The sequence below is a fragment of the Pseudonaja textilis genome, chromosome Z (genome assembly GCF_049901715.1).
Source record: "Pseudonaja textilis isolate UNSWEBS1 chromosome Z, rPseTex1.2, whole genome shotgun sequence".
NCBI lineage: Eukaryota > Metazoa > Chordata > Lepidosauria > Squamata > Elapidae > Pseudonaja > Pseudonaja textilis.
Window position 1 is genome coordinate 94,275,985 of NC_142008.1, and position 15,481 is coordinate 94,291,465.

Sequence of the window (15,481 nt, forward strand, 5' to 3'; positions counted from 1 at the left end):
GCGCCCTGCAATGCTATCTGGTGGAAGGTTGCCTATGACAGGATTACAAGTGGGATCCCCTTCAGGCCCTCCATATGGTACAGCTTCTTCAATGAGACCTGGAATGCCACCATCCCTGATGGATCCCTTCCGAAAGCGTCTTCTTGTTCCTCAGGCACAGCCGCCTTCAGCACTTACACAAAGGCGAGGGTAAGAACTCAGGTGAAATAGGTGGAATGTTTGTTATTCAGGTGATCTTGAGTTAGTGACCACTCATTCAGCAACTGTTTGAACTTAGGCCAACATTGAACAATTATTATTTATGAATATCTTCAAAGTTTTGGCTGCCTCTGATTGTGATCTGGGTGCTCAGCAACTGAGCCAGATTTCATATTGTTCCAGTGTCCTGTGTGATATGATGACAGTTTGCAACCTTCCCCCTCATAAAAGGGGAAACCTGCAGGAAAATGGAAGCCACAGGAAAACGATCTCCAGTGATATGCTTAATAACAATATCTGGGGAGTGCTAGGACTGTCTTACTAAGGAGCTAGGTTTGCACAATATTTCCGTTTGCAATCACATTGATTTATGATGGAAATTCTGGTCCTGATTACCAGTGTTAACTAAGGACCACCTATATGCTCCGCATTATATTTGTTATTGTGTTCTGTTTATTAGTGTGAACTATCAAGAGTCTTTTATTATTGTGTATATTTGATAAAGAAACATATGTTTTGAATAAACGTATGAATAAAAGAGTGGAAAAGACAGCTATATAGTGTTTTACTTTTTAATCTTCTGTATATGAAACTTGTCTTGAAATGTGTGATATTTATAAATATAGAAAAAGTTTTAGTTTCTATTCCTTCTCCTCCCCATACCTCTTCCATCTTAAAGTTCCCCCTTGCTTCAGTCACACATACTAATGAAGTAGGTACAGATAGTCCTGTTCAACAACCATTCAAAGTTCTGACAATGCTGAACAAATGGTACTTATGTGGGTCCTCAAAATTGCAGGGAAATTGTATTAATAAGGGAAGGGGTTATACCAAATTGTAGAGTACTTTATCCCGTATCACTACTGTACAAGACTAATTGGACAGACTCTAGTATTGAGCAAAAGCAATAGCACTTAGAGTTATATACCACTTCACAGTGCTTTACAGCCCACTCTAAGCAGTTTACAGAGTCAGCTGTTCAGCTGAAGACTAGAAAGAAAGGGAAATAAAGCTCCACAGCACATAGAAAAGTCTTTATTCATTCATATATTAGTTCGGGTTAGGGTAACAAGCATCAAAAATGATAGTAAAGTCAGCTCTAGCGCAATTCGCAACCAGAGCTGTATTTATCCACCAGATAATAATGTAATGAGTTTATCCACCATCCGGTGGCCACTACCGCTTAATTTCCGGTCACTATGTAACCTTCGATACCGTGCATTCTTCTGTTAATTATCCACCCTCCTTTACCATACCCTCACCACAGCACCCTTTCCATATACCACCAAGCCCCCTGTGCCCTCCCAGTGTATATTCGCCTCCCAAGGTCATTGTTTTAACGGTCAGCAGGTTCATCGCTCTGCCAACAACCGCCCGCAACTTGTGATAGTTCAGCATTTGACATAATTAGGGCTCGTCATATATTGCCATTGGCAATTCCAACCCGGTGTCGGTCGGCCAGCAGGTGCTTACTACTGCGGTAGAATACCCAGACACAGCGGAATGCTTGGTGTCACGGCTCCAGCATGCCATGGGACCGTGACAGGCAGCCCCCTCTACCAGGAATACTCCTGCAACACAATAAAAACTTTAGTGTTAGTGACATCCATGATAGTTAATCTAATTATAATGTGGGCCCAGGTTTGTCGGGGTATGTATTATGGAAACGATGCACTAAACGATCTACATATAGATCCAATGTCTTCACCCAGGACGCCTCTGACATCGGATATCCCTTCCAGCGTACTAGATATTGAATAGTATTCCTTCTTTTACAGGAGTCAAGAATTCTATCTATATCTGATTCAGTATTTGGTTGATGGTTTCGGTTTTCTATTTCAGGCGCTTCGTTTTGAGAGTCAATGGTTTTCAATAAACTGATATGAAACACTGGGTGTATATGACCCAACATTGATGGTAACTTTAACTCGAACATAAGACGGTTAATGATTCTTGTAATTCACAATGGGCCCAAGTATTTGGGTCCTAATTTCTTATTGTTCAATTTCAGCTTAATATATTTTGTTGAAAGGTATACTCTGTCCCCAACCTGAAAAGGTTTATGGTATTGCCACTTCTTATCAGCATATGTTTTATAATCCATTGCTGTTTTATCCAGAGCTTTTCTGACATGTACCCAACTAGCCTGTACCCGTTGTGCCCATTCTTGGACACTGATTGGGTTGTTGGGGTGACAAGTAAAATCCAGTAATGGGCTGAATTCCAGGCCATTCACCACATAAAACAGATTGTATCCTGTACTACTGTGTACCGCGTTATTATATGCGACTTCTGCAAATGGTAACAACTCCGCCCATTCCTGTTGTTGATAGGACACATATGATTTTAAGTATCTTTCTACCATAGCATTTGCTTTTTCTGCTGCACCATTTGTGCTTGGATGATAAGCCGAACTTAATCCCTGGGATGACCCCAACAAGTGGAGGAATGCTCTCCAGAATTGTGCAGTGAACTGTACTCTCTATCAGAAATCACTCATCGAGAGGTTCCATGTAATCTGCAAACCTGTTGTATAAACATATTGGCTAGAGTCTTAGCTGATGGTAAACCCTTACAAGGTATAAAATGTGCCTGTTTTTAGAATAAATCGATGATAGTCCATATAACTGTATGACCATTACTGTTTGGTAACTCCACAATAACTGCAATATCTGGCCATGGATGTTGTGGTTCGGATACTGTTTGTAACAACCCTAATGGCTTACCCAGTCTTGGTTTTGACACTGCACAGACATGGCATTTTTTTACATACTGTTCTTTGTCGGACCTCATCTTTGGCAATCAAAATTGCCATCAAGCTAAATGCAAGGTTTTTAAAAACCCAAAATGTCCGGCCTGTTTGTCATCGTGACACTTTTACAAAATATAATTCCTACATTTCTCCGGTACATAAATCTTGTTTCCTTTCCATGCCAAATTATCTCTATAGGAAACCGAGTCAGCATTACAGCTAATCCATTTATCTGTGCAAATGGCATCTCTTAACATCCTCCTTTACATCCTTTAATTGTATGACTTGTCCCATGTTTCTGGGTATTGTATCTGATATCAGAGGCTGAACAATCATGTCTTGGATCACATTGTATTGAGGTAAATGAGACAGGGCATCCGCCATGAAATTTCAGCCCCCTGATACATAGCGCAGATGAAAATTAAATCGCTTGAAATACATAGCCCTTCTAACCTGTTTGGGAGATAAACGACGGGGCTTTTCTAAAGCCTCCAAATTCTTGTGATCTGTCCAAACTTCAAAAACTTCTTTTGTGTCTTCTAACAGATGTTTCCATGTATGTAATGCCCACTTCACCGCAAATGCTTCCTTTTCCCAAATTGCCTATCCTCTCTCTGTTGGGGTAAATTTACGGGAAGTATAAGCACAGGGTTGCAACATTCCTTGTTCATTTAGTTGTAAAAGGACAGCTCTGACAGCTACGTCGCTGGCATCTGCTTGAACAACCTATTCTTTCATGGGATCAGGATGTGTAAGAATCGGTGCCTGGGCAAATAATGCCTTCAGATTGTCAAATGCTTGTTGACATTTTGTGGACCGCTCAGTTTTTTGACTGGGTGTTGGCTTTGTTTTCTGATTCTTTGTTTTTAGCAGTTCCATTAATAGTAACCCAATGCTAGAGAATTGTGGCACAATGCCTATAAAAATTCGCAAAGCAAAGGAAACTCTGCAATTGTTTACGTATTTGTGGGATTTCCCATCCCAAGACAGCAGTTACTTTGTTGGGATCCATTTCCAAACCATCACTGGAAATTCTATACCCAAGATAATCCAATTTATTATGGTGAAATTCACATTTCGATAATTTCACATATAATTTAGCATCTAATAACTTTTTAAAGACACTTCGTACTAACTGTACGTGTTCTTCCAAAGTCTGCGTGTAAATTAGGATGTCATCTAAATACACGAGTACTCCCCGATATAAATGTTCATGCAGCATCTCATTGATTAGCTACATGAATATTGCGGGAGCACCCTGCAACCCAAAAGGCATCACTTTGAAATGGAAACTACCTAGGGGACAGTTGAAGTTAGTTTTCCATTCGTCTCCTTGTTTGATACGTACTCTGTAATATGCTTCACGCAGATCTAACTTCATGAAGACTTTTCCGGTGGCTAATGTGGCCAATAATTCGCTAATTCATGGTAGAGGATATGCATTTTCCACACATACAGAGTTAAGCCCTCTAAAATCCACACACAAACGCAAAGTACCATTCTTTTTCTCCCTAAATAACACCGGGGCTGCTATATGTGATCTTCCAGGTTGTACAATTCCGCGAGCTAGGTTTTTATCCAAATAATCCCTCATCTCCTGCATTTCCTTGGGAGTCATAGCATACATACGGGACTTAAGTAGCTTCACTCCTGGTATTAATTCTATAGCGCAGTCCGTTTTGCGGTGCAGGAGTAAGATCTCGCACTTCTCTTCACTAAATACCTTTGATAAATCCTGATACTCAATCGGATAGGGGAGATTTGGATGTTCAACTATGGTGGTTGCTAACTCTTTTCATGTATTCGATATGGATTCCCCTGGATCTGACTGAGGAGGTTCTGGTCCTACTACAAGCTGTAAATGACGGCAACCACCTTCCCACCATATAATGGGTTCCCACTTATCCAACCATTCAAGTTCTAATATCAGTGCCTCACGCATATGTGGGACAACAATAAACCGTAAATGTTCCCAATGAGTTCCAATTTCTAGTTTAACAGTAGTAATCATCACCATGGCTGGGGATCCACCAAGCAGGGACCCATCCATCTGCTCAAAATTCATTGGTGTAAGCAATGCTTCCACCTGTAACTTTAAGTCATCCACCACTCGTTGGCTAATAAGACACCTGGTACAGCCCATGTCTATCAGTGCCCCATATCTACCCCACAGTTCTGTGGTCACGGCTTCCACTACGACTGGTATTACAAAAGGACGTACTGGAGCACTCACCATAGTATCGTCATGGCTTTCCTCACCACTATCATATAACTCTGAGACAACCCTGGGTTGACTCCCTCCAATTGATGTTGACTTGATGGTGATACTTCTCCCTTCATTTTCAAAGTCAGTCCTTGCGATTTTTTGGCACCAATTCCCTGTTTCCTAAAGCTGAATTTTGTCACTGCCCCAACAGGTGCCTTTGCTGTTTGTTTCATGCACTCATTGGCAAGCTCAGGGCATTCCAATGCCCTATGTCCTATTAGGTAACATCTGAAACACCTAATAGCCGGTCACCCCCTACCACCTGGGGGACCATCTCTTTGCCTGCTCCAACCTCCCATAACTCCAAGATCAGCTTTAGGTACTTTTCGGATTGGTTCGGGCTTGGTTCTGAATTCCTTCAGTCCGACATCCAATTCAACCACAGTTCTCTACCATTCTGTCAATTGTTGAGGGACTCCTCTATATAAGCACGCCTGTCTTAAACTACGATCCAACCCAGTACGGAATTCCCAGACCAACATACGCTCAGGCCAGGACCTTAACTTCCCAGCTAACCGCCGGAATTCCCGTACATACTCAGTTGCCGGTCTCCCATCTTGCTTCAACGCCATGATAGCTCCCTCAGTTTGGTGGACACGAGACCTGTCCTCAAAATGATTGAGGAGTGAGTCCAAAAAAAGACTTATATCTACCAATTCTCTAGCCCGTTCATTGTGTAGTTCCCCGACCCAGTCTGCTGCATCCCCAGTTAAAAACCCCATGATGGCTACCACTATGGACCATTGTGATGGATAGCAAGAGGCATATAATTCTAGGTCATATGCTTGGCTTAGAAACAGTGTGATACGGTCTGGGTTCCCATCAAATGTAGTTTGCAATAGTGGTGGTCCCCACACCATGCGTTGTGGCCACTGGCCAGACATTCCCTGATGACCCCAGGAACCCTCCTGTTGTACAAGGCGAGATGGTGAATCCCCTCAAAGAAAGCTTGATAACATATGCTTGGTACCAGGTGTAAAGTCACTTCCAGTCCTTTTACTTTTACGTTCTCTTCCTTCTCTAGGGATAGAACTGAAATAGGAAGTGTCATCAGTCCGAGCTCCTGACCCCTCCCATCTACTCTTTGGGCTGGGATCCTGTATACTTAGATCTCCATACTTAATGCGCAATAGTTCTATAGTACTAGCTCCCAAACTCCACGGCACATAGAAAAGTCTTTATTCACCCATATATTAGTCCGGGTTCGGGTAACAACAAGCATCAAATATGATAGTAAAGTCAGCTCTGGCGCACCATGCAGCCAGAGCTGTACTTATCCACCAGATATAACGTAATGAGTTTATCCACCATCCGGTGGCCGCTACCACTTAATTTCTGGTCACTATGTAACCCTCAATACCGTGCATTCTTCTGTTAATTATCCACCCTCCTTTACCATACTCTCACCACAGCACCCTTTCCATATACCACCAAGTCCCCTGTGCCCTCCCGGTGTATATGCGCCCCCTGAGATCATTGTTTTAACGGTCAGCAAGTTCATCGCTCTGCCAATAACTGCCCACAACTTGTGATAGTTCAGCATCTAACGTGGCTCGTCGTCTATTGCCATCGGCAATTCCGACCCGGTGTCGGTCGGCCGGCAGTAGAAGGCAGTAGTACTACTGCGGTAGAATACCCAGATGCAGTGGAACATTTGGTGTCACGGCTCCAGCATGCCACGGGGCCTCTTGCCCCCAACAATCTGGGTCCTCATTTTACCAACCTCAGAAGGATGGAAGGCTGAGTCAACTTTGAACCGGTGAGAATCGAACTGCAGGCAATGGGCAGTCAGCAGTACTGCATTCTAACCACTGCGCCACCACAGCTCATTTATCTTGAAATGGCTATTTCAAGATAAATGAAGGGACAAGAAAAGTTGTATAATTTAATATATTTTATTTACAGTATATATTTATGAGATCAGGAGAGGGAGACTTGTTTGGCTCATGTGCCCAATTAACTTTGCAGGCCCAATAAATTATGCACCTTAACTTTGTTGAAATTAAGGGGCCTATTTTCTACATGTCTTGCATGATAAAATACCATGGACAACTACGTAATATGGATTCCAGGTAATATTTTGTGTTAGGCTTTGGCTACATTCTACATTTGTCCCAGATGCTTCTTTGCCAACATATTGGAAAAACATTATATGCTTGTAGAAAAGAGGGATGTATGAATAATTGACTGACATCCCTAGCCTCCCTATCCTGGATGTTGGAGAACAGAATCACTAGCAATACTAAACAAAGAATCACAAAACCCATTTTGTAAGTTTTGTAAGAGTTTGTCTATGTTTCTTCCGCCCAGTGGAATCTGCTAGCACCTTTTATAGTCAATTTTATAAGAAAGCATAAGCTTTCATGAATTGCAGCTCATTTCGTAACTTATAGGATCTATTCTATGATTAGATCAGCCAAGTACTTCAGTCTCTTGATGGGATAAGTGACCACTGAGTGTCTTGTTATCAGAAACTATCTATTACTGAGTAACCTTAAACTATATCCCATAAATTTTTTTATGATTTGTTAATGAAAATATTTACAGTTAATGAGCATATATCTGTTTAGCAATAAGAATCATTTACCTTTTGAATTAACTAGTATTTTCAGCATTTCTGAGCAAGCTGCCATATTAAAATTTCTACAATTTAAAACCACAGCTATCAGTTTCAAACCTTGTGTTTCCTGTGTTTCTGCCTAAGTTTTAAAATGGGGAGAGATTTATTATGGTATTACATTGCATTTATTACGATATTACATTGTCTATGTGAAGGAATATTCACCTGTTTCCTGAAGGTAAAGTAGCCCACTTAGATTTATTGCAATGAGAACTAGACTTTAATGGATTTTTGTATTGTCAAGAGATTGCATTTATTTGTTTGTTTTATTATGATAAATCATTTAGTTAAGGTATGCCACGAGATTCAAAATTGTTCTATGGCATTTTGTGAAAATTATTTTTCTCTCTGGAAGCTTTCATCAGGATGCTTTGTGTAGCTTCAAATTCCCAACACAACAGGGAGGAACTGTTGGAGATCTTGTTGTTGTGGTAAGCCAAAAAAGAGATTGAATCCATTCAAGTTCTGTTTTCAGTTAGCCAGAATCAAAAATACTTACCAGGCTTTCTCAACCTCTTAGGTTAGTGGAAATGGAATGATTCGAAATACTAATATGATCCTCATGTTGCCTTCTCTGATGATTCAAAAATCTGATCATTTTCTGTTGAATCCTTAACAAAACTTAAAACTACCCACTTCCCCCAAACAGTCCATCCTCTCTAGTTACATGAAAGAATTGCCCAAATAGATTGCAGTACCTAACTGGTCTTAACTGATCAACAATAAAGTTTGGTTGGCTTGCTTAGTACAGTACTTAAATACCTTTACTGAGAAGAATAGAAAATATTGTTGAAAACAAGGAAATGGGTGGAGATGAAAATAGCAGCAGACAGTACTGCTGCTTGGGAGGGGCTGCTTGCCTGATGAATGTAATCCTTTTGTAATGCTTATACGAAGCTTCTCTCTTTTTTAAAACTCTGGAACAGCTCCATTAGGCTTGATCAAGTCCTTTTTAATTCTCGTCTTGTTTCTCATAGTAACCAGTAATATACTTCTGGGATATTACAAAGCAGGAGATGGAGACTTAGCACTATAAATGGTATTTGGAGGATTGTTGCCATTAATCCAGAGCTCACATTGATTCTTCAGGACAAAAAGATCTTCCTTCCAGTTGTGCATTCTTTTAGACTTTGTCAGTAAAAATGTGTACTGACTTAATTTGCCTTGCCTCCATTCCTTAGCGCTAATCTTCTACAGTTACTAGATTTATTGTACAGGTAGTCCTTTAGTTATAATGTGGTGGAGCCTGCAGCATCTCTATGGTTAATTGTAAGGGCAAATCTTCCCAAATTTCCAGCATGGAACTGTAGATGCAGCATCATCTTTGAAACCTAGTCATAAACCTAGCTTTTTGGGGGTGGGGATGGGGTTGTCAGTTGTAAGCAACTGGTTATAAATAGAGGGCTACTACTTTTAATGTGAGACAATGTATGGATAATAATTCATGTATTTTCCTAGTTTTATTTCCCTTTTTTAACCATATTTAAAAAATCAATTCTTCTTCATAAAATGCAGTAAAGTGGACTTGGTCAAGAATAGATGGGTGCCTGGGAGGAAGGGTTTAGCTTTCAACTTGCTTAATGACTAGTATTCCATATGATAATATGTCACGTTGACCATTTCTGAATATAAGTCTATTAGTCTTCTGTGTTTATAATGATTTAATTGTCTCCTTGACCTCCCTTGAGAATGTTTTCTGTACAAGAACATAGATCTATTACTCAAGGACTTGATCCCATCTACAGGAACATCTCCTTCATCCTTGAAAATATGTCATCCCTGATCTCCTTGAGAGCAAAGAAAGTATTATCTCGGAAAGGAGATTAAGCTTCCTGGAAGGTTTTGTTTACATGCTCTTTGTCTCTAAACAAGCCCAACTCAACTGCCTTAATTGGACCTTGACAACCAAGAGCTCATTATTCCAATCATATTTTATAAATGCTCAACAAACAAATATTTGTACATTTGACAACCTGTGCAATAAACTAAAAAGCATCCACTTCCTGCCCCTGGCTCTCTTATCTTCATATTGGTCATTGTTAATAAATTTGAATTATTTAAAATGTAATTTCTGTATTTATAAAGCTGGAATTTTGGTTCCTCAAATTGTCCCTAAGTTTTTTTTGATGCTTAATTGATGAAAGTGGGAAGTCAGAGCTTGACTCGCTAAGTCATAATATTCCCTTATTCTTGTTTGTTTTGATGTTCTTAGTTCACAGGCACTAAACTGCCTCTCTTTTTAAGAGTGATAGTTAAATTGGAGGTGTTTCTTGAGGGAATGCATGTGATGACCTGGGGCTGAGCATGGAAGCAACACAACTAAAACAAATGCTTAACTCCCCTTTATTGCTCCAACTTTCCCCCAAATTTTCCACCATTCACTGCAGTCCAGGAGGCAAGTTCTAAACAAGCATCTCTAATAGTTCCTGGGCACTATTAGTCCAGAGGAGCACCCCAGTTCTGAGAGCAGCCACTGTTCAGGGAATTTGGTTCCAGGGAGTCCTCATCACAGGAAGAATTCACAGTAGCACAACCTGGAGAAGGACTGTGTCACTGTGAATTCGCACATAGCCAGGCCAGGCAAGCAAGGCCAGGCAAGCATGGCAAGGCACATTAAAGTATCCAGAAATTGGTAACAGCACGTGAGACTGGAAAAAAGCGACATTTGTTCCTGACAAGTGCCCCTCCCAATGGCGTCACTTTAAATCTCATTCCCCAGGTGAGCGTTGTGAAGAGGGGCAGGTCATTGGGTCACCCTGTGCTGATCCCGCCTTCTCTCCATTCTCTGTGGTGGATTGGCTAAGAGAGATAATTACTCATTGCTGGAGCTCCATCACTTCTCAGTTCTGTTGCCTGCCCTCTCCTCCTCTCTCGCTTGGTTGTTCTGCATCCTCTTTCGACTCTTCCCAGGCCCAAGGGACCCAGGACTGCCTAATCTTCCTCCTCCAGTCATTGCTTCATCCGCCCTAGCTCCGTCCTGTCAGGCCATGGGCACAGGCTTCTTGGGCCCAGGCTCTGACAGGGCCATGACATTACAACTGGCACCTAGCAACTATTCACTTCATCAATGAATCAGCTGCAGCTTCACTTACTTTCGTTCACACTATGTGATCACTAGATAAGCAAACTTTCATAACTACCTACTGCCCTTATCTCATTTCCACCAAGTTTTTTTTCTTTTTCTTCCCCTATTAAATGAGATGCCTCTTTTTCTTAAGTTCTCTGTTCTAGTTCTTTTTTTTTCCTGGAGGAAAGGGAATGTCTACATATGGACTATTCTTATATATATGAGATACTGATTTGGGTGTAAGAAAATGATGGAAATACATATTGAAGTACTTTTAACTTCATGTTAGGGTTTATATATTGTATTTTGGTGTGTTTTATATAGTAATGGGATTCAAAAAATTTTACTACCGGTTCTGTGAGCGTAGCATGGTGGGTGTGGCATGGCTTGGTGGGTGTGGCTTGGTGGGCATGGCAGGGGAAGGATACTGTAAAATCTCCATGCCCTCCCCACTCCTGGGGGAAGGTTACTGCCAAATCCCATTCCCTCCCCACCCCACTAACCTGCTTTCCAGCTTTGTTCTCCTGTGCAGACTAATAAAAGAAGACCCAGCCGATCAGCTGGGACTCGGGAGGCAGAGAATAGATGGAGGCAGGGCCAGTAAAGAGGTAGTATTTACCAGTTCTCTAAACTACTCAAAATTTCCACTACCGGTCCTCCAGAATTGGTCAGAACCTGCTGAATACCACTTCTGGTTTTATACAGTGTTAAGGTGAAGTTGTAACCCATTTTTCCTTATCCCATTTTTACAGATTTCTACCTCCTTCTTTACTCTTTTCAAGTTAATTTCTTATTCTAATTATATAAGCTATTTCTACTGAATTCAAATGTAGGCTGTTTTTTTCTCAAAAATATTTCTGGCCCATCAACAGACTCCGCTTGGCCTCATTTTACCAGCTGTTTTTAAAAGCAAATGGTTTGCAAATGACATTCAGTTTCTTGGCAATTTCTTCTACTCTAGCTTGATCCAAAGGAGAAGTTGTATAGAGAACTGAGCAGCTGTAAACATCTGGCATTGAGATTTCAGAGGCCAAATTCTGCAGAGGGAAAATAAAGGTGTAAATCAGTAGAAAACTGTTGGTTTACTGATTCTCATTTTCAGAGGTTGAAAACCATTATTCAATTTAAGTTACTACATTTTTTCTTCTATGATAAATCTGAGATGAAATAGATCCGTTTTGGGGAGAATTTCATTTATAGCTCTAAAATGTGTTATTTTTGTCTCTTTTTAGCTTTATTATTCTAGATAAATATATGCTATGCCTTAATTTATATTATAATATCTATATTAAATCATTTGATTTATAACATTATTATTCATAATAATGTTTGAACTTACACAACAACTTGCTTTCTTCCTTTCTCTGATTAATGTCAGTGTTTAGTCATCTTGAATCTTTGGATACATAAAATAGGTATCAAGATTTATTGGACAGAACACTTTTATCATCATGTGACTGTATTTAAGTAAATAAAAGATCTAAGATGTCCTCAGATGATTTAGAACACAAATGTTTTGGATTTTTTTTTAATATTTCAGAAAAAGAAATCTAAGGGTTCCTCCTGCTGCATTGTTGGGCTGTTCTAAATCTTTTACATTTTTGTAGCAGACCATGATGTGCATTAGATATATCTTTGACCCAGATCATCTCTGGAAGTTAAGATATAGGTCAAGAGGTCCAGGTAATATGGAATGTTGGTTCCTGTGGATAATGATAGCCTGGGAGCATTGGAAATGATAATCAGTGACTGTGGATGACTTTGACATGCAGCAGTACTGAAGCTTCCACAACTTTACCAAATGTTAATTCCACAGGAGCCATAAGTCCCAGATTTCACGTTTAGTTTAGTTTAGTTTACTTTGTTGCACCTTGTACAATGAAATTAAATGCCATTTTCAATGCACAGTATACATAAAAAGATAAATAAAAAACAAAAACATACATCCTTCACATACAATTGAACTGAAAACCCCCGATATTGCATTAATATTGCACTATACAGTAGAATTCAATGTAGTTACTGCTCTGGGATAAAAGCTGCTTTTCAGCTATTTGTTCTTATTTTTATTATCCTGTATCAGATGGAAATAGTTCAAAAAGGGGTGCCCAGATGAGATCGATCTTTAAGAATGTTTTGAACTTTGTTGACAGTGGGAGCTATAAAGCTCTTCCAAAGAGGGGAGAGGGCAACCAATGATCCTCTGGGCAATGATGTTAATCTTCTGGAGCGATGTCCTCCTATCTGCCACTGTGCAATTGGAAAACCAAACAGAGGTGCAGTAAATTAAAATACTCTCTATGGTGCAGCGGTGGAAGGTCACTGGCAGTTTTTTATTCAGTTGTTTCTTGAGAAGTCTTAGGTAGTATAATCTCTGCTGGGCCCTTTTGACAAGTGCTGCAATGTGAGCGCCCCAGTCAGGTCCTCTTATATGATAACACAGAAACTTAAAACTAGCCACTTGCTCCACTCGATTTCCATTGATAATCAAGGGCTGGATATCTGATCTATGCCTTCTATAGTCTACTATAAGCTCCTTGGTATTATTGGTGTTAAGGACCAAGTTATTGTCTCCACACCACAAAAGCAATGGGTCCACCTTATCTCGATAGGCAGACTCATCCCCCGTCCCCGCCCGGAGATGAGTCCCACCACATTTCAGATGCATTCTATAGCCCATTTGAAGTCTGTTGATTTTAAATTTGTTGCCATATGCTGCACCATTTTGTCCTATTGAAGTTACAAACCATAAAACAAGCATGAGAATTTTAGTAGTATATGGCTATTTTAGCATCCAGAAAACATTAGAGGCTACGTCTGTAATGGCTGAAGGAGAACCACAGTGACTTGACTCAAGTGCTCCCAGCCTTTTTACTTACTGCTCTAGAGAGGAGACGAAAACATTTTGAGTCCTACGTTGCTATCTGCCTTCTTTTGCTAGAATGCAGAGGAAGAAGAGACTCTCAAGCTGCCCCTTTGCACTTTTCCTTTAAGAGCACACATGCTTTTTTGCTCCTCCATGTTACAAGGTTGCTTTCTGACTAGTCACACTTGGCTTATGCTTTCACAACCTTCTGCCATTCACTGTATTTTGCAGCATCCGATTTAGACTGTTTGGATACTAACATGCCTGAGGAAAAGAAATAATGATTATTTTCTTTTTCCCACTCTATTCATATTTTACTTTCTTCTACCTTCAGATTTATCCTCACCTTTCACCCTGAAAGTTTTGATAAATTGGGGTTTTACTGTGATAGTAATTGGCAAAAATATGAATATTCTTCTGTAGAAATACCGTACATGAATTTTGTTACATTTATGTTAAAATTGAGGTTAAGAAAAAGAAGAGATTTGAAGGCTTTCTGACTTAGGGCTTCAACTCTGATGGCTCATAACAGTTAAATAAAACCAAAGATCATAAAAGGATAAAAACAAGCAATAATAGCAGAAATAAAGAAACCTGGCACTACAACCAGTCTCCATGTATGCAACCAATACTGCAGCTCTATCTTCCAGCTCTGAAGGAAGAAAAAAGCATTTACGACTTTCTGGAAGGATAAGTGAGTGGGAGCCTGCTTGATCTCATAGGGAAAAGTATTTCATAGTGCTGGAACATGGAAAAAGTCCTAGGTCCCACTGGAAGGCATCGTGTAAAGGAAGTATTCTGGAATATGCCTACTCTGTCCAATCTGGTGGCACAGCAGATATTTGTAGGTAATCCTGCAAATAATAATAACCTGACTCAGTAACATCAGCTCCTTAAATTACATCCAGAATAAAATTGAGAGCCAGTACAGCTAATGCAACACAGATGTAACCTAGATGGACCTAGTCCTAGGGACACCCAATGTTGTGCATTATCATACTCTGGACCAGTTGAAATTCTGGGTGATGGTCAAGGGCAACTCAAGGTATAGCACATTCCAGTAGTTCAACTGGAGAGTAACCAGAGCATGAATGACCATGAGGAAGGTCTCCTGATTCAGGAATAACATAATTGGCATCCAAGATAGAATTTTTGTAAACCTCCTAGCCTCTGCTGCCACCTACTTGAGTTGTTTTCTCCTTTAGGATTTTCATCCATGGAATCTTTCCTATGCTGTCTCTGGGTTTGTTAAAATCAGCTTTTTAAAGTTTAAGACAATGAATTATGTTATAATGCTAGTGTTTTGTATTATATATTAAAGAAATCTGCATTATTTACTTCTGTCTTTCAAACTTGGAATTTCCCAATTTGTAAATAAAATGCAGCAATGCATTTTAACTTTAAATACGCATTTAAAGTTGTAGAGCTTTTACATTAAATTTGATTTATTTCTGTCATTTATAAAGTTAACTAATATTTTCTGTTTTTGTTTTAAAAGAAGAAATTTGTTTAATTAAAAAGAAAATATTAAAATTGTATGCTCAGTTTTAATTGAGTTTTTCTGTTAAAAGTGCCTAACTGAGGTAAGATATTGTGATACTGAAAAATCTGGCAATTCTTAATTTAGACACATCATAGGCCCTCCGGTGTTCATTGAATTACATGCTACAGCAGCCATCACCTTATTGACTAAAACTGCTAAGATATTTCAG

General features: G+C 39.8%; 1 protein-coding gene across 2 annotated transcripts in view; it reads left to right on the top strand.

Moving 5' to 3' along the window:
- The window catches only part of SMARCD2 (SWI/SNF related BAF chromatin remodeling complex subunit D2), a 61,647-nt gene that overhangs the window by 27,742 nt on the left and 18,424 nt on the right, over window positions 1-15,481 (top strand). For both annotated transcript variants that reach the window (XM_026720508.2, XM_087916483.1), the window contains exon 2: window positions 2-189. In XM_026720508.2, the coding sequence (XP_026576293.1) occupies window positions 2-189 (188 nt within the window). The remainder of the gene's footprint in view (window position 1; window positions 190-15,481) is intronic.